Source organism: Palaemon carinicauda, unplaced genomic scaffold (assembly GCF_036898095.1).
Source record: "Palaemon carinicauda isolate YSFRI2023 unplaced genomic scaffold, ASM3689809v2 scaffold357, whole genome shotgun sequence".
NCBI classification, from domain to species: Eukaryota; Metazoa; Arthropoda; class Malacostraca; order Decapoda; family Palaemonidae; genus Palaemon; species Palaemon carinicauda.
This window is the reverse complement of record NW_027171252.1, coordinates 13,528-32,500: the sequence shown is the minus strand read 5'-3', so window position 1 is coordinate 32,500 and position 18,973 is coordinate 13,528. Positions and strand designations below refer to the sequence as shown.

The 18,973-nt window shown below is 41.2% G+C and overlaps 1 protein-coding gene across 1 annotated transcript in view; it reads right to left on the bottom strand.

Moving 5' to 3' along the window:
- LOC137636688 (uncharacterized) overlaps window positions 1–18,119 on the bottom strand; it is a 22,891-nt gene extending 4,772 nt beyond the window's left edge. Inside the window, 3 exon segments of the mRNA XM_068369069.1 lie at window positions 5,693–5,832; window positions 14,613–16,002; window positions 16,005–18,119. Of these exon segments, the coding sequence (XP_068225170.1) occupies window positions 5,693–5,832; window positions 14,613–16,002; window positions 16,005–17,633 (3,159 nt within the window). The 5' untranslated portion in view covers window positions 17,634–18,119.
- Between the last annotated feature and the right edge of the window lie 854 nt (window positions 18,120–18,973).

Genomic DNA, 18,973 nt, shown 5'->3' with positions numbered 1-18,973 from the left:
AGATTGATGAGATGAATATTTTTAGAAAATATTTTAAGAAATTTATTCTTTGAATAGTCTTCGTGCTGTTTTTCAAAGATGAACTAACGTTTGGTTTATTTATGCTACGCAGTTTGCGCTCTATCGTTACGATAGAGAAAGAGAGAATCACGGTTTCACTTTGCAGAAAAAGTAAATCGATTTTGACGTTTTGTTCATTCTTCTTACAAACTGAAGTTTTTTAGATACTAATTTAAAGGAACATGTTAATTTTCAATTTCTTAGTCCTTTTAGTTTTTTCCTTTAGTCAGATAACCTGTTATTGACGAAGAGTGAGTGAGCCATTCTCTTGTGAGTGACAAGAGAGAGAGAGAGAAAGAGAGAACGATCCGATCTTTATTCTCGTCCCAAGTCTCTGTACAAGGAGTTTGGGAGCGAGTAACGTTGTTCTCGATTCAGATATTTACTCTCGTCCCAAGTCTCTGTACGGGGAGAGAGGATAAAACGTTTTTAGTTTTTATTCTCATCCCAAGGCACTGTACGGTGAGAGATTGAAAACGTAGTCCTTAGTGAACTAGTTTTAGTCTCCTCCCCAGTCACTGATCTTTTTAACTTTATATATTTCCGTTTTATTCGATATACAGTATATGTATATGTTTATTAATTTTTGCATGTGTGTTTCATTTTGTACTAATGTGCTTACATTATACGACATATTTCGCAATTCTAACCTTTTGATTTAAGGGAGAATTGCGTTCTTCAGGTAGAAATCAGCTTTATTCATGTCTAATGTGAAATTATTAAAAAATGCGATATCAGTGAAGAAAGTGCGAAAAACATGTTCAGTGTTGCTGAGGGTTCGTTTGTTCGTGCTTGTCGCTTGCCTAGTCCGAGACCTCTTTCAGGCTCCCCTGCACCAGGGAGAAGGAATGTCGTAGGACCTAAGGGAGTGAGAGGTGTAAACCAACGAACAGACGTTCCCTCAAAGGTATCAGACGTTGCTCGTCAAGCACGTCCTTGCCATAAGACAGGAGAGACGAAGTTCTCCTCGTCTTCCGATGATTCGTCTTTTTAAAAACCTGGGCGTAAGGTTTCGAGACGGTTGAAACGTTAATTAGTTCTTTCAGAACAAGTTCAACGTCCTAGCTGTAGTCATCATGAGAGTCCCGTTCATAGCGATGACGTTCATGTACAGACGTTTCCGACGTCACGATCTATTCAGAGTGTGCAGCGTGACGTTGAGCTGCAGTCACCACAGACTCGACGTGACGTTGAGCGGTAGACACCGTAGACACGACGTGACGTCGAGCATCAGTCACCGTAGTCACGATATAGCATCGATCAGCAGTCACCGCTGTTACTACGTGACGTTGAACGTCAGCCACCGCAGTCACAGGTTGATCCGAAGTTAAGTGTTTTGCAAGATATGCTGTTAAAGCTATTGTATTTTCTCTAAACGAGCTTTGTTACGTCACGCTGACGTTATCCCTAGTGTCAGCTTTGCTGTTAAACGAGATGCGGAGCATAAATCTCGATGTAACTTTGATCGCTTTGAACGTCAGCCACCGCAGTCACAGCGTGACGTTGAGCTGCAGACACCGCAGACACGACGTGACGTTGAGCGGTAGACACCGTAGACATGACGTGACGTTGAGGGTCAGTCACCGTAGTCACGATATAGCATCGAACAGCAGTCACCGCTGTTAATACGTGACGTTTGAACGTCAGTCACTTCTGTCACGACGTGTAGTAGAATAACATTTTCTGCAGTCACAACGTGACATCGACCCTCCAACTTTAACTTCTGTTCATATACAAGTTGATGTAGCCTGTCAGGCTTTTCCTTCACGTCATTCTGAATATAAATCTCCTTCTCGCAAGACTTTAGATTTATCAGATGATGTGCCTTCTGAACAAGTTGATGACCCCCTTTCAACTAATGTACCTTTGGGGAGTCATTCAGAAGAGGAGTAACCTAGGGTTGTCCAACAATCCCTTGTTTTATTATTATGAATTTCTTTAGGGAAATTTTGTCCTACTCGTTTTGTAACGGCTGCTCCGCCGTCTGAGTTTACTCTTGGCATGACTTTCTTCGACTCCTACATTTACGAAGTCAGTTCTCTCTTGTTCTTCCAAGAGAGCCATGCTCTTACTGGGAGACTGGTTGGAATCCAGGAGAAGTTTAGGAAAGTCTGCTTTTGCTTTTCCTCCTTCTTAATTAGGTTCTCGCTCGAGCGGCTGGTGTGACACAGGAGAAGTTCTCGGCTTGGGAGTACCTGCCTCTGCCCAGGGAGACTTCTTAAGCCTAGTGGACTCTCCTTGTCGTTTAGCCATGAGACGCTCCAAGATTTTATGGTCTGCTTCAGAGCTAGACCATCTCCTGTTAGGAGTTTTTTCGAGCGTTTGAAGTATTTATTTTAAATATTAAACTTAGCCGGTGAATATATAATAGCTGACGTCTCCGACGGCTCGACAGATTCCCAAAAACTCGCGAGCGATCGCCATGAAGGTTGCGGGTGTGCCCACCAGCGCCGACTATCGGCCAGATACCGCATATACTTGTAAACAGCTCCAGTTCTTCTCTGTCGGTCTTGTCGACAAGTTGGTTCCACTCGCTTTATGACCTCGAGTTTTCTACCGAATTGGTGAAGTACTTGGTTTTGGTTTTATTGCTTTCGCCGTGTTGGATTATTCAATACTATCTTCAAAAGAAATGCTTTTGAAAGGAGAGGAAAAGTGTTTTGCCCTTGCTCTTTTTTTTTATCTCTGGTTTTTCCATTGAGTAAAGATGGCCGACCCTTCCCTCAGTGTACGGAAGTGTGTTTAAGGCTTTTAGTAATTATTTTATCACGTTATAAATTATTGTTGATATTTATAGATTTTCCTCTATATATTTTATATCTCACCCGCCTTTATTAGGCCTCTTCGATTAGCTTTCCATTTATACTAAACATCAAGATAAATTTTGTTTTGTTTATATGCGGCCGTTACCTATTCCTTATAGGCGGTCCTAACTTGGAAAACGAAGTTAAAGAACGTTGAGCCCATTCAACTTTTATTTTTGTTAAGTTTAAATCAATTGCTCTGTAAGAGTTATGAAATTAATATTTTTTAGAAAATATTTTAAGAAATATATTCTTTGAATAGTCTTCGTGCTGTTTTTTTCAAAGATGAACTAACGTTTGGTTTATTTATGCTACGCAGTTTGCGCTCTATCATTACGATAGAGAAAGAGAGAATCACGGTTTCACTTTGCAGAAAGAGTAAATCGATTTTGACGTTTTGTTCATTCTTCTTTCAAACTGAAGTGTTTTAGATACTTATTTAAAGGAACTTGTTAATTTTCAATTTCTTAGTCCTTTCAGTTTTTTCCTTTGGTCAAATAACCTGTTTATTGACGAAGGGTGAGTGGGCAATTCTCTTGTGTGTGACAAGAGAGAGAGAGAGAGAGAGAGAAAGAGAGAACGATCCGATCTTTATTCTCGTCCCAAGTCTCTGTACAAGGAGTTTGGGAGCGAGTAACGTTATTCTCGATTCAGTTTTTTACTCTCGTCCCAAGTCTCTGTACGGGGAGAGAGGATAAAACGTTTTTAGTTTTTATTCTCGTCCCAAGGCACTGTACGGTGAGAGATTGAAAACGTAGTCTTTAGTGAACTAGTGTTTAGTCTCCTCCCCAGTCACTGATCCTTTTTAACTTTATATATTTCCGTTTTATTCGATATATATGTTTACTGATTTTTGCATGTGTGTTTCATTTTGTACTAATGTGCTTACATTATACGACTCATGTCGCAATTATAACCTTTTGATGTAAGGGAGAATTGCGTTCTTCAGGTAGAAATCAGTTTTATTCATGCCTAATGTGAAATTATTGAAAAATACGATATCAGTGAAGTAAGTGCAAAAAACATGTTCTGTGTTGCGGAGGGTTCGTTTGTTCGTGCTTGTCGCTCCCCTAGTCCGAGACCTCTTTCAGGCTCCCCTGCACCAGGGAGAAGTAATGTCGTAGGACTTAAGGGGACGTCTTGAAAATTGTACGATGGAAGGAATAAAACAAGTCCATTAAAAATGTTCACTTTAATGAAAGGTTGAACTTCCATGTGAAGTTAAATTTTGAACTGGTTGCTGGTGGGCTTGTTGATGTAGAGAAGGATTTTCTTGTGTCAGAAGTAACTACAGGTATGCTGTCTTCCTTCTCCTACCCTCCTCGCTTTTCAAGAAACCCTGAGGACATAAACGAAATACTATTTTCAAAAGGTAAAGGCAAGTTTTGCTAAATCACTCAATTCAATAACTGTAGTAAAATGAGTTTAAGGTAAAAGCGCAAGCTCTGCTATTTCACTCAAGTCGCTAAACTCAGTAGTTAACTTTACAATTAAATTGAATTCTGAGAAATGAAAAATATATAGCCTACATATTCTGCCTCCAATTCAACGTGGCAACCACCTAACCACGAAAGGCCCAATGATCCGAAAACTTCGGCGTAAAGTAAACACAACATAACATTGGCTAATTAAGTAAAAACTGCCTCTAATCCAAAAAACTTTCATATGGTAACACGCAAAGTTACAGCAGTGATAAATTATGAATAGTTTAAATACCAAATCCACAGGGTTTATTAATTGGGAATCGAGCAAGGGAATATTTATACACGATAAACAAATTGACAGGGAATCACTTTAGAAGTCAGCATATCTTTCGTAATGACGTACCTTATCAATTCAATTCCTCGGAAATTTGGCGAAGATAGTGTCCTGATGTTACGACGCTTATGGCTGGTCTCGTCTTGTGCAGGATGGCGGAGAAAAGTGAGTTTCTGTTACTCCTCCATTATATGACTTCGACAACTCTGGATATAATTAACTCCTGTAATATCCAGCCGTCCGTCCAGTACGAAAACCTTCTTTCAACTCCCTTCTCTCTGCTGGCGATGTTTCCTTTAGAATTCGTATTACTGGAAAAAACAAGACCACCAGCAGATAGTTCCGAAAGGGTTGTTTAGTAGTTCACGCTTCAAAGGATTTACCGTCAAAACGAAAATATACAATATGCTGGGTTTCCCTTCAAGCGTAAACTACCATTATTTATAATAATAATAATGCATAAGTTATCACTGGGTAACACAGGTTTACCCAGAAAGAATATTAATAAACAAAGGAATACATGATTTGCTAACCAAATACTGTAGCAACACCAAAAGGAACAACATTAATTAAACAGAATTCCTAACACTCCAGGGAAGGAGCTCGGATTTTCTAGGCTTTGAAAATCTGAGGAAGTTCTTGATTTATTCTAGGAGCATCTCCTTAGTCCTTAATCCTGAAGCAACGGCAGCTGCTCTCTTTGGATACCTATAATTAGAGTCCACTGCTATAGTTTTCTTGGGTCTCACAGAGGGAGCAATGCCACTAATACAACCTTTATCCCTGAGCAAGGGTATAAGGCTGGTAACATGTCTTTTCACAACTTCACCAGACTTCCCTTTCAAAATCTGAGCATTGGTCACCTCTCCAAGGTCATTCTTTACCACCCCCTTAACAATCCCAAGTGGATAATTTAAGGCCTTAGTATGAGGATCCTTCAGCAAAACAATGTCTCCAGCTTCAATGATTTTATGGGTAACAGGCTTGTATCTGTCAGTCTTATCAACTGCTTGATTTATCAATGTCGTCAAAAATTCAGAATGATAAATTCTAATCAGGTTCTCTCTTACCTTCCTCAGCTTGTTGTAAGTGTCCTCAATTATTCTTGAGGGTGAATTTTTTAAGTCATACTCTCCATCTAATTCAGGATCACACTGCAATTCGGGTATAATGTTAACAGAGGTTAACTCATAGCCATGTATTAAAATTTCTGGAGTTATTGGGCTAGGTACAGATTCATCAGGCACATCCCTTAAACCATCCTTAAAGGCAATGGGACGACGATTTATAAGATGAGTTGCCTGAGATATAAGAAAGGCCATATCCCTTATGTCTAACACATTTGTTTTAATGGATTTGTTAATTAGATGTTTTACCATTTTTATGCAAATTTCCACTAAAGAACCCATTTGGCTACAACCCTTGTAATAATTTTCAAATTCAATAGGTTTAATTCCATTTTCTTCAAAGTATGACTGAGTATCAGGATCTTTTAAAAAATCTGCAATAACATTAGCCCCGGCAACAAGTTGTGTCCCCAAATCGCTCACTACAAATTGTGGTAAACCATGTTCAAAGGTATGTAGAGTGAATGATCTCAAAAATTCCTTGACTGACAAATCCAAGCATAATTTCAAATTAATGGCCCTTGTATACATACAGCTCATACACAGAATCCAAACCTTCACCTTACTACCCTGTTGCTTTACAAAATATGGTCCAAAATAATCAATATATACATAACTGAAGGGAATCTGGGAAGGATCCATTCTAAACTCCCGGTAAGGGGACTGATTTAACCGAATGGTATGCTCCTTGTACCTTTTACAGATGACACAATCTTTTACCACTCTTTTAACAGCTGAAAAACATTGTGGTATCCAGAACTTCTTGCGTAGCTCATTCAGAACAGAATAATAACCAGCATGCTTGAGTTTTATATGAAGACTCCTGATTATCAGTTCTGTCAAGGAACTTTTGTTAAACAGCAAGATTGGGAAGCAACACCTCTGTTTACCTTTCCACCTGTCAAACTTGCTTTTGACTCTGAGAATTCCATCTTTATCTGGGTAAACATTCAACTGTCTTACCAAATTAGGTATATCCTTAAGAAGTTTAGAATTGGATGCAAAATACTCCAAAACACTAGGAAACTGAATTTTTTGTTCTTTCAATATGATCATCTTCAGAGATTTCACATAAAATCCTGTATCATTAGATTCAACGGGAACCTTCAGTTTTCAATATTAAACTTACCCGATAATCATGTAGCTGTCAACTCCGTTGCCCGACAGAATTCTATGGAGGGATACGCCAGCTATCACAATACTAGAAGGGGGTGTATTTACCAGCGCCACCTGTGGCCAGGTACTCAAGTACTTCTTGTTGACACCTCCTCAATTATTCCTCTGTCGTGCTTCCGGCAAGACGTTCTGGGATACGCTTATGTTCTTGGAGTATTTTCACGACTTTGGTGAAGTATTTCTCTTTGATTTCGGCTGTCGCTTTACTGGAAACTTCTATATTAGCTTAGTTAGCTTTTGGAATTAATTTGATTAATTATGGTGACGAGAGAGTATGAACTCTCGTTCACCTTTCAATGGCCGATCCTTCCCTTAGACGGAAGTGTTGGTGTCTAAGAGAGTATAGACTCTCTTTCTTAATTTTGCTTAACTAAAGTTATAGATTTATTTTATATCTCTCCGCCTCTTATAGGCCTCTTCGATTAACTTCCTTTTATTATAAACTCTTTAAATTAATTTTTATATTTGTTTATATTCGACCTTCCTAATAGTAGGCGGTCTTTTACCGAAGTTAATAAACTTTGAGCCCGTCATTTCGGTTTTACCTGTTAACATATTATGCTATTTCCGCCACAGAGTTTGAAAGATTTTCTTTGACAGTCTCGTACTGTTTTCAAAGTTGAACTAACGTTTTGTTTTGTCTCTGCAGTTGTTGACGTTCAGAACGTTCAACTTGCACTCTATCGTTACGATAGAGAAAGAATGTTCACGGTTTCACGTTGCAGTAAGAGTAACCGTGTCTAGCGTTTTGTTCATTCTTTCTTAACTTAATGGTTTTGATCCTAATAAAGGAACTTTTCAGTTTTTTCCTTTAACAATAATATGTTTTAACGATATATATGATTGGGCTCTTCTCTCAGGTTCTAAGTCAAGAGAGAGAGAGAGAGAGAGAGATAGAGACGGAGGGAGAAAGAGGATAAACGTTTCATTCAAGCCTGCCAGGCGTACGAGTAACGTCGTTATCGTTTTTGCTCTTCTCCCTAGTCTCTTTAGGGGAAGAAACTAAACGTTTCTAGAGTGATCTAGTGTTTAGTCTCTTTCCAACCACTGAATTATCTTTCATTAGATTTTTCTGTTACATTGTAATTCTGTTTTCGCAATTACTAACTTTGAGAAAGGATAGAATTGCGTATTTCAGGTACAAACCACTTAAAGTTTCGAGTTCAGTGAAATAAGTGCAAACAGAAATCAAAGTGATAAGTGATTAGTGCGTGAGGGTACTTTTGTGCGCGCCAGTCGTCCTCCCAGTCCGGGACCTCTTGCAAGCTCCCAAGCCCAGGGGAGAAGCAATGTCGAAGGGCATAAGGGTTCAGCAGGCCTTGATCGGCGCACAGAAGTATTCTCGGTGGTTGTGGGCGTGTCTTACCGAGACCGTCACTCCCACCCGCAGACGATTGAGCCCTTATTTTGCTCGTCTGCAGAAGAGATTAGGGGAGAAAATAAAGGCAGAGTAACGCTGGTCTCAGGTCTCAAGACCTCTTAAACGTTAAGTCCAGACCTATGCCAGACGTACGAAGTTAAAGTTCACAACCCGAATGCAGTCATTGGGTTAGCTCTGACTCTCCTCAGTCATCAGTTGATTACACTCCGCCTAAGAGGAGTAAGGTTCTGCCACAACAGATCTCTGCTGTTAAGGCTTTACCTCAGCAGAACTTAGTGTCTGCCGACCCCAAGTTAACTCTACTGCAGTCCATACAGTCACAACTTTCGGTCTTGATGCGTGAGTGTCGGGCTGAGAGTGTTGCGCCTCCGCCTCCGCCTACACTCCCCCCCGCCTATGATCGCTCCGCCTGATCACAGTACCACTGCCAGGCGTACGATGTTGTGAACTCTACTACAGTCCATGCAAGCACAGCTTTCGGACTTGATGCGTGAGTGTCGGGCTGAGAGTGTTGCTCCTCCGCCTCCGCCTACACTCCCTCCACCTACACTCGCTCCGCCTGATCACAGTACCATCTGCCAGGCGTACGATGTTGTGGACTCTACTACAGTCCATGCAAGCACAGCTTTCGGACTTGATGCGTGAGTGTCGGGCTGAGAGTGTTGCTCCTCCGCCTCCGCCTACACTCCCTCCACCTACACTCGCTCCGCCTGATCGCAGTACCACCTGCCAGCAGTTCCACCTGCCAGCAGTTCCACCTGCCAGGCGTACGATGTTAAGCCACGTGCTGAGTTTGCTGTTCCCTGTGGTGTTCAGCCTCCGCCTTCCTTAAGGCAACCTTTACATTGGGATCAGGAGGATTATACCTCTCTTCCTCCGCCTCCACTTGCTGCTCCACCAGTGATACAACACTCGGTTGAGGTACAACAACCTCTCCCGTCCATGAGTCAGTCTCCTCAGCTCTCGCTGCAGCGAGCTCAACCCTCCACAAGGCAAGCACCACAACACCTTAGCCTTGCGCCTCAGGAGCCTCAGCTTGCGAGACATTTACCTTGTTCTGCGCAGCCTCTTCCTCATCGCGCTCCGCTCACACCACAGGAACTGGAACTTGCTACTCCGCTTCCGCCAACCGCACAGCAAGCGCAACCCTTGGGTTCAACCACTCATGCTAGGAGTCAGCCTCCTCCACCCATGCGCCTTCCTTCTGCTTGTCTTTTATTCAGCCTTTGCAGACTGAGCCTCAGGTGTTCCCTCATCGGAGTCTTGAAGAGGAAACCACAACTATTGTTGTTCCAGCTCGTTCTGACTCTGCTGTTCAGCATACCTTACCTCCATTTTCATACCATGGTTTAAACCCCATGCAAGCATGCATAAAGCACTCTAGCACTGGTCATGGAATTTCTGAGAAATGTTAAACGCCATGCACACGCTCTGCTTTCCTTACAGCAGGCTCTGCTTACAGCAGGCTCTGCTTACTACATGCTCTGCATTCAGCATGCTCTGCATACAACATGCTCTGCATACAGCATACTCTGCATTCAGCATGCTCTGCATACAACATGCTCTACATACAGCATGCTCTGCATACAGCATACTCTGCATACATCATGCTCTGCATACCTTACCGCATGCTTCTCAACACATCTTGGGTTGTTGCCAACTCACTAGACTGTCAAGCAGTTTCATAACGTTGCCTTCTAGTCTGCTGCTTTTGCACCAGTGAACCCTCACTCAGAGAACTTAGCTTTTCTAGGATAAGGTCCCTGTAGATGAGAAAGTTCTTTTCTCCCTCCTTCTGATATTCCCTTGAGGACTCTGTCATTTGGAGGGAGCCTTTAGCTGCATAACCTCTTATGGACTTTTATTTAAGCATAACATGCTTACAGGGAAGGTAATGGTTCCACTTCAGCCGCTAATCCCGTCTGTTACCACACCTGCTCCCATAGACCTTGAGCTGTGTTGCATGACATGCAGTCCAAGCTTAGTCCTTGTTAGAGGATTTTTTGTTTACGGAGTCAATGTGTCACGGGGAAGACGTTCAACAACCAACAGAAGGGACTTGTTGTGACGCAGTGCGGCAACCTCAGCAACCCGTTAAGGAGTTGTCTGTACGACCCAGACAGTCTAGACAGATTCGGGTTGTCACTGTACTTCCTCGCTTGCCCATGATTGACAGTTTACAGACTGTGCAGCAGTATCATGATCTTGTGTCCGGCTCCGTCAGACGACTGGCTTTTAAGAGCTCCCACAAGTCGTTGCTGTCTGGAGATTTTCAAATGGACTATGGATCTGACCAAGGAACTGGGCCTCCTGGTCAATTTTGAGGAGTCTCAGCTCGTTCCATCCCAGACCATTGTCTCCTTGGGTATGGATCTTCAGAGTCGAGCTTTTCGGACTTGTCCGTCGGCCCCAAGGATCTTCCAAGCCCTAGAATGCATCCAGAGCATGCTGAGAAGGAACCGATGCTTAGTCAGGCAGTGGATGAGTCTAACAGGGACACTTTCATCGCTGGCCCTGTTCATCGAGTTAGGGAGACTCCACCTCCGCCCCCTTCAGTATCATCTAGCTGCTCACTGGATAAAGGACATGACGCTAGAGACGGGCTCAGTTCCTGTTTCCGAAGAGATGAGGTCTACTCTAACGTGGTGGAAGAACAGCATTCTTCTCAAGGAAGGTCTACCATTGGCTGTTCAGACCCCCGACCACCGTCTCTTCTCGGACGCATCGGACACGGGCTGGGGTGCGACACTGGACGGACAGGAATGCTCGGGAACATGGAATCAGGAGCAAAGGACACTTCACATCTATTGCAAGGAGTTGTTGGCAGTTCATCTGGCCTTGATAAACTTCAAGTCCCTCCAGCTTAACAAGGTGGTGGAGGTGAACTCCGACTACACCACAGCCTTGGCTTACATCTCCAAGCAGGGAGGGACTCATTCGAGGAAGTTGTTCGAGATCGCAAGGGACCTCCTCATTTGGTCAAAAGATCGAAAGCTCACGCTGGTAACGAGGCTCATTCAGGGCGTTATGAATGTCATGGCAGATCGCCTCAGCCGGAAGGGTCAGGTCTTCCCCACAGAGTGGACCCTTCACAAGAATGTTTGCAGCAGACTTTGGGCCCTGTGGGGTCAGCCAACCATAGATCTATTCGCTACCTCGATGACCAAGAGGCTCCTCTTGTATTGTTCTCCGATTCCAGACCCAGCAGCAGTTCGCGTGGATGCCTTTCTGCTGGATTGGTCCCATCTCGACCTGTATGCATTCCCGCCGTTCAAGATTGTCAACAGGGTACTTCAGAAGTTCGCCTCTCACAAAGGGACACGGCTGACGTTGGTTGCTCCCCTCTGGCCCGCGAGAGAATGGTTCACCGAGGTACTGCAATGGCTGGTCGACGTTCCCAGGACTCTTCCTCCTAGAGTGGACCTTCTGCGTCAACCTCACGTAAAGAAGGTACACCCAAACCTCCACGCTCTTCGTCTGACTGCCTTCAGACTATCGAAAGACTCTCAAGAGCTAGAGGCTTTTCGAAGGAGGCAGCCAGAGCGATTGCCAGAGCAAGGACGACATACACTCTCAGAGTCTATCAGTCTTAATGGGAAGTCTTCCGAAGCTGGTGCAAGGCCAATGCAGTTTCCTCAACCAGTACCACTGTAACCCAGATTGCTGACTTCCTGTTACATCTAAGGAACGTAAGATCCCTATCAGCTCCTACGATCAAGGGTTACAGAAGTATGTTGGCAGCGGTTTTCCGCCACAGAGGCTTGGATCTTTCCTCCAACAAAGATCTACAGGACCTCCTTAGGTCTTTTGAGACCTCAAAGGAACGTCGGTTGTCCACTCCAGGCTGGAATCTAGACGTGGTCCTAAGGTTCCTAATGTCATCAGGATTTGAACCGCTCCAATCAGCCTCTTTTAAGGACCTCACATTAAAAACTCTTTTCCTCGTGTGCTTAGCAACAGGTAAAAGAGTAAGTGAGATCCACGCCTTCAGCAGGAACATAGGTTTCACATCTGAAACGGCTACATGTTCCTTGCAGCTCGGTTTTTTGGCTAAAAACGAGCTTCCTTCCCGTCCTTGGCCTAAGTCGTTCGAGATCCCAAGCCTGTCCAACATGGTGGGGAACGAACTGGAGAGAGTACTTTGCCCAGTTAGAGCTCTTAAGTACTATCTAAGAAGGTCAAAACCATTACGAGGACAATCAGAAGCCTTATGGTGTGCTATCAAGAAGCCTTCTCTACCAATGTCTAAGAACTCAGTTTCTTACTACATCAGGCTTCTGATTAGAGAAGCAAATTCTCATCTGAAGGAAGAAGACCTTGCTTTGCTGAAGGTAAGGACACATGAAGTGAGAGCTGTGGCTACTTCAGTGGCCTTCAAACAGAACCGTTCTCTGCAGAGTGTTATGGATGCAACCTATTGGAGAAGCAAGTCAGTGTTCGCATCATTCTATCTCAAAGATGTCCAGTCTCTTTACGAGTACTGCTACACCCTGGGTCCATTCGTAGCAACGAATGCAGTAGTAGGCGAGGGCTCAGCCACTACATTCCCATAATCCCATAACTTTTTAACCTTTCTCTTGAATACTTTTTATGGGTTGTACGGTCGGCTAAGAAGCCTTCCACATCCTTGTTGATTTGGCGGGTGGTCAATTCTTTCTTGAGAAGCGCCAAGGTTAAAGGTTGTGATGAGGTCCTTTAGTATGGGTTGCAGCCCTGTATACTTTAGCACCTTTGAGTTGATTCAGCCTCCCAAGAGGAACGCTGCGCTCAGTAAGGAAGACGATCTTATTAAAGGCAGAGTAACGGTTCAAGTCGACTTCCTTACCAGGTACTTATTATTTCATTGTTATTGTGGATAACTGATTATATGAAATACGGGATACTTAGCTATCCTTTAGTCTTGTACACTGGTTTTTCACCCACCCCCCTGGGTGTGAATCAGCTACATGATTATCGGGTAAGTTTAATATTGAAAAATGTTATTTTTATTAATAAAATAAATTTTTGAATATACTTACCCGATAATCATGATTTAATCGACCCTCCCTTCCTCCCCATAGAGAACCAGTGGACCGAGGAATAATTGAGGAGGTGTCAACAAGAAGTACTTGAGTACCTGGCCACAGGTGGCGCTGGTAAATACACCCCCTTCTAGTATTGTGATAGCTGGCGTATCCCTCCATAGAATTCTGTCGGGCAACGGAGTTGACAGCTACATGATTATCGGGTAAGTATATTCAAAAATTTATTTTATTAATAAAAATAACATTTTTCTAGCTGTAACTGTAGCTTTCCACTTAGCAAAACACTGAGCAACCCTGGCATGCACTTTAACCATGAGAGAGAAACTAGAGTATCTGTTTGGAGAAACTAGATGCTCAGCAACGTCCTCCCTAAGGTCTTGTGCACAAACATTACTTAAAACAATCTCCTCTTTGAAGTCAAGGGTAGCCCTAGGGTTAGGAACTGTAACTCTCAAAATATCTTGACTGACTATAGACTGGTGGATATCAGGTTGAGGTCCGGAAAAATAGTTTGTATTAATTAACTGTTTATAGGACAAGGTTCTTGTTATGCAGTCTCCAGGATTGGCAGTTCCAGTGATGAAAGTAAAATTAACAGGAAACGTTTCACATAACTTATCTATTTGCTGTAGCCTGTTAAGAACAAATACAGACCTTTTCTGCATCTTATCCAGTTTATAGGAATATGAATTGATCCAAGAAAGAGCTACCAAACTATCAGAGTAAAAATCCAAACTTTTTATTGCAATTGGAACGAGGCAATCAGGTCCTCCTAAATCTTTATACAAATCAATTAACAACTCCACACCCAAGCAAATGGCTTGTAACTCCAGGGAAGGGATGGACTTAGTATTAGACTGTCTGTTTATCAGCCTGTTTTTGGCTAATAAAAAATTTGTTTGGCCAGTATCAATGTTCTCTATATACAGAACAGCTCCATATATCATACTGCTAGCATCTACACAAGCAAGAAGTCTGTATTGTCCATCTCTTTCCCCAACAAATCTTTGAACAACAATTTCAGGCGTAGAATTAGCTTGCCTTGCAATGCATTTCCATTCTTTTAGCTTTTCCGCAGGTAAAATATCATCCCATCCTAATGACTTATCACACTGTAAACCATGCATAAATATCCTTGCCCTATTAAATACTGGACCATTGATATTATACAAATCAAAGTTTGAAGCAATGGACTTGAGGATGGACCTCTTCGTACTTGCCGAAGCTTCCAAAACAATGGGAAAAGTTGAAAGGGTATCCAACTCCCTATTCCATTTCAAACCTAAAAGTTTAACTTCTGTTAATGTATGTTGATCCCAGTCTGAGTCAATGACTTCTTGAAGTGGCCCATCATTGGTAACAATTTGTTGCAATTCTATTCTATAGGGAGAAAATATATTTGTTAGCCGAGTATAGGCCCATTCCAAGGTATCAGAATTTTTGCAGGTATAAGCTCCATTATCCATATAAAACAACTGATAAAGCAATTTCTTCATATTTTTTACCTCTTGATTATCATCCTCCACATCCAAAACCAGTATCTTATAAAGACTCAACATCAAAATTGTAGGGCTGCATCTTAAACCAAAACTCAATCTAAGATTCTTGTAACCAACTAAGGAAAAATCTTTCTTCTTCACACTTCTAACCCAAAGAAAAAGTAATTTATTCTGATCTGAAGGTCTAAGTGCTATCTGATTAAAAGCCTTTTTGAGATCAAAGCACAATATTTTCGAACCAAATCGTAAGTTAAGTAAGGCTGAACTTAACTTTTGGTTTAACGACGGCCCTGGATGAATTGCCTGGTTATGGCTTACTGTCATGGGTTTTCTAGGGTCAGCCTCAAATATGTTTGATAGAAATACTACTCTGCATTTTGTAGTCTCTCGATCAAGTTTAAACACCCCCATGTGGGGTAAAAAACTATGTTCAGGATGTTCAGTTAGGTAATGCTTAAGGTTTGGGATCTTTTCAATTATTCCTTAATTTTCTTGTTCTTTAATGACTTCATCCATGAGTTTCAGATGCATCTCCCTTTTGCAAAGCTTCTTTAAATTTGACTTTAACACTGCTTCAGCTAGTTTATAATTTTTACCAAGTAAGTGGGACACCTTACTGTTCCATAGCAGAGGCATTGATATTCTTCCATCCTCATTAACAGTGGCATTGTTAAGTGCATATCTTACTAGAGAGTTATTGAGTTCCACAGATGTCTCATTCTCTTCCTTATCATAATTAAGGATCCTTTTGCAGTCATATTCCAACATTTGCTCGGTGGCCTTTTGTAGTGCTTGCTCATTTATGCCCCCGTTCTCATTTAAAACTAGAAAATTAGCTTCTACCACCATTTCCTCATGCTCCAATATAGATTCATCATTAAATTTACCTAATCCAAGGCCAATGGAATCAAGAGAACCTACATCCAACTGAGCAACATCAGATTTGCAAGTAATTGAAGTTTCAACTGCATTTAAATCAGGAAGGCAATGTAAATTTTTTAACATTGTGTCAACATTACCAAGAAGCATCACTCCAAAGGAAGTTTGAAAGTATACTGAAGGACTATCCTGTCCAAACCTAACTGTTGACGCCATAGTGCAGTGAGCAGAGTTAGTGCCTAGGATGAAATCTATACTATTTAACTCATCCCCATTATTTAGCAACTGTTTACAGTATCTGCAAGGGTGTAACCCTTAGCAGAGAAATGGCTTGCCACCCTGAACAAATTAGGCAACTTCAAATTTATATTTATATAAGGTACACATAGGGCCTCCACCTTGCAAATTTCCTGACCAAATTTTAAATTCAGTTCCACAACCTTTGTATTATATGATTTAGCAGAGTTAAAACCATTAACAGTAAGGCTCACATTTCTCCTCAAAACTTTGAACTGAATCTTCTTAACCGCTCTATCCGTAATAAAATTACACTGACAGCCCGAGTCTTGTAAACCTCTTATTTGGGTATGGTCCTCTAGCTGACAAGTGAAAGTTGGTAGAGCAGATCTATTGCCATAGCACTGAAGAGCATCCACTGAAAATACTACCCCCGTGGAAACCTTTTCAGATTTCTCATTAACTAAATTGGAGTTTTTGTTAAGACTTCTAGCATTGACCACCTCTTCTTTTGGGGAATCTCTTTTAATGCAGAGAAAGGTGAAATCCCAGCCATTACATCCTCTGCATTTCTTATGAAGTCTAAATTTGCACAAACCCGCAGAATGAGAGGAACTGGCACACTTAAGGCAACCTCCTATCTCTTTCAGCTTATCCACCTTTGCCTTATTACTATTATAAACCGGGCACTTGAAAACTTGGTGATCATCAGTTGCTCTGTCATAAGCACATAAAGAGCATTTCGCCTTAGTAGGCTGCCCTTCAACATTCACATTAGAGGCTAGATTAACAGTCTCTGAAGTTTTGGGAAACTTCTTAACTTTTGTATAAATTTTCTGAGATGCTATGGCATATCGTTCACATGCTTCAAAAATGTTATCATTAATTTCTGAAAGGGAGGGCCTCGTCTTATTGGTAATATTTACTAGCTGAGATTGGAAGGTGCTGTTCATGCCATTCCAAAAGAAATAGTTCAAAAAATCGTCCACTTCCATTTTCAACAACTTAACAGATTCCATGAAATTTTTCATCTGACCAACGTACGCAAATGGATCAGTTTGGTAAGGCATTTTCATATCTGTCAACTGTTTTATTAACGTAAACTTCTGAAACCTAGGGGATGCTAAAGCAGACCTTAAAATTAATTTTGCATCTTCATATGTCTGTTTGTCTGTTTCAAGTGAATCGAGTAGTATGGATGCACGACCTGACACTTGTTGCTTCAGCAGCAGTAATTTGTCTCTCTGAGTGTACTTGAAGGTTTTAATAACCTCTTCAAATTCAGAAAGAAATTTCTCTATATTTTCTCCCTCTACACTTTTAAATGCTGGTAAAGGAGCTGTAGGGCTTTTCAAAAGGCTTCTAGCTTCTTCAAGTACAGAATGGGGAGGAACTGAATCTTTAGTAGCCTCAAGGGTAGCTATAAAAAAGTTTATTTTATCCAAGTAGCTCTCACAAGCTTCAAATTCAATATTCAATTTTGATTCATCTTCCTCTTCTGCCCATAATAACTTAGCTATTTTAGAATTATAAACCTTCAGCTCTTCAGCAAATCCATGAAATTTAGAGATAAGTGATCGCCGTTCAACTTCTGAACCCAATTTACAATATTCAATTCGATTGACATTCTTAGTCACTTGACTGCGGATGTATTTCCGAGAATTTATCAAAAGCGATAATTCTGACATCTTTGCTGATTGCTATTAAAACAATATTTCAGACAATCACAAATCAATCTATAGAGCAGATCTAACCCAACAGAGTTTAAATGTGCGGCGTCCCTGTATAACCTTCTATTATCTAATCTACCTGGACCCTCTACTCTGAACAAGTAATTCTTGAAACTCAACTTGTTAATAAATTTATTGAGATAACGCCTCATTAACTTGAATTCTTCCACGCATGGGCTATCAAACCGATTTCTCCTTTCATAAAATCGGATTTCAATTTGAGATGCAATTATACAAGATCTTGGTAACCTGGATCTCAGAATCTTGTAAAATTCTTTGCAATTATTCTTTACCACTGACAAATCTACACGAGACTTCAAATCATTACCTCCTAAAATTACCAACAAATAATCGGGGTTATACGTGAAAACATCTTCTAGGAGAGCTAGATTATTCAAAAAATAATTAAATGTGGCACCAGGAAAACCAAGAAACTGAACATCAAAAGATGTCTTCAATCACAATTGTTGAGCTATTAACCCTAAGCTCCAAATCTCTAACATAAGAATGTCCTAGAATTGACAGTTTCATGACAATACCAAAACCAAAATATAAACTAGGTAAAATTCAAGGACAACTTAAATTATAAACAAAATTTCAACACTGATAAATTCGAAAATTCTCGTACTTTCTTCATTCTCCCCGCCAATCCTACACTCAACGAGACCAACCAGCAACCAAATTTCTTACTCGAGCCCCACGTTGGGCGCCATCTTGAAAATTGTACGATGGAAGGAATAAAACAAGTCCATTAAAAATGTTCACTTTAATGAAAGGTTGAACTTCCATGTGAAGTTAAATTTTGAACTGGTTGCTGGTGGGCTTGTTGACGTAGAGAAGGATTTTCCTGTGTCAGAAGTAACTACAGGTATGCTGTCTTCCTTCTCCTACCCTCCTCGCTTTTCAAGAAACCCTGAGGACATAAACGAAATACTATTTTCAAAAGGTAAAGGCAAGTTTTGCTAAATCACTCAATTCAATAACTGTAGTAAAATGAGTTTAAGGTAAAAGCGCAAGCTCTGCTATTTCACTCAAGTCGCTAAACTCAGTAGTTAACTTTACAATTAAATTGAATTCTGAGAAATGAAAAATATATAGCCTACATATTCTGCCTCCAATTCAACGTGGCAACCACCTAACCACGAAAGGCCCAATGATCCGAAAACTTCGGCGTAAAGTAAACACAACATAACATTGGCTAATTAAGTAAAAACTGCCTCTAATCCAAAAAACTTTCATATGGTAACACGCAAAGTTACAGCAGTGATAAATTATGAATAGTTTAAATACCAAATCCA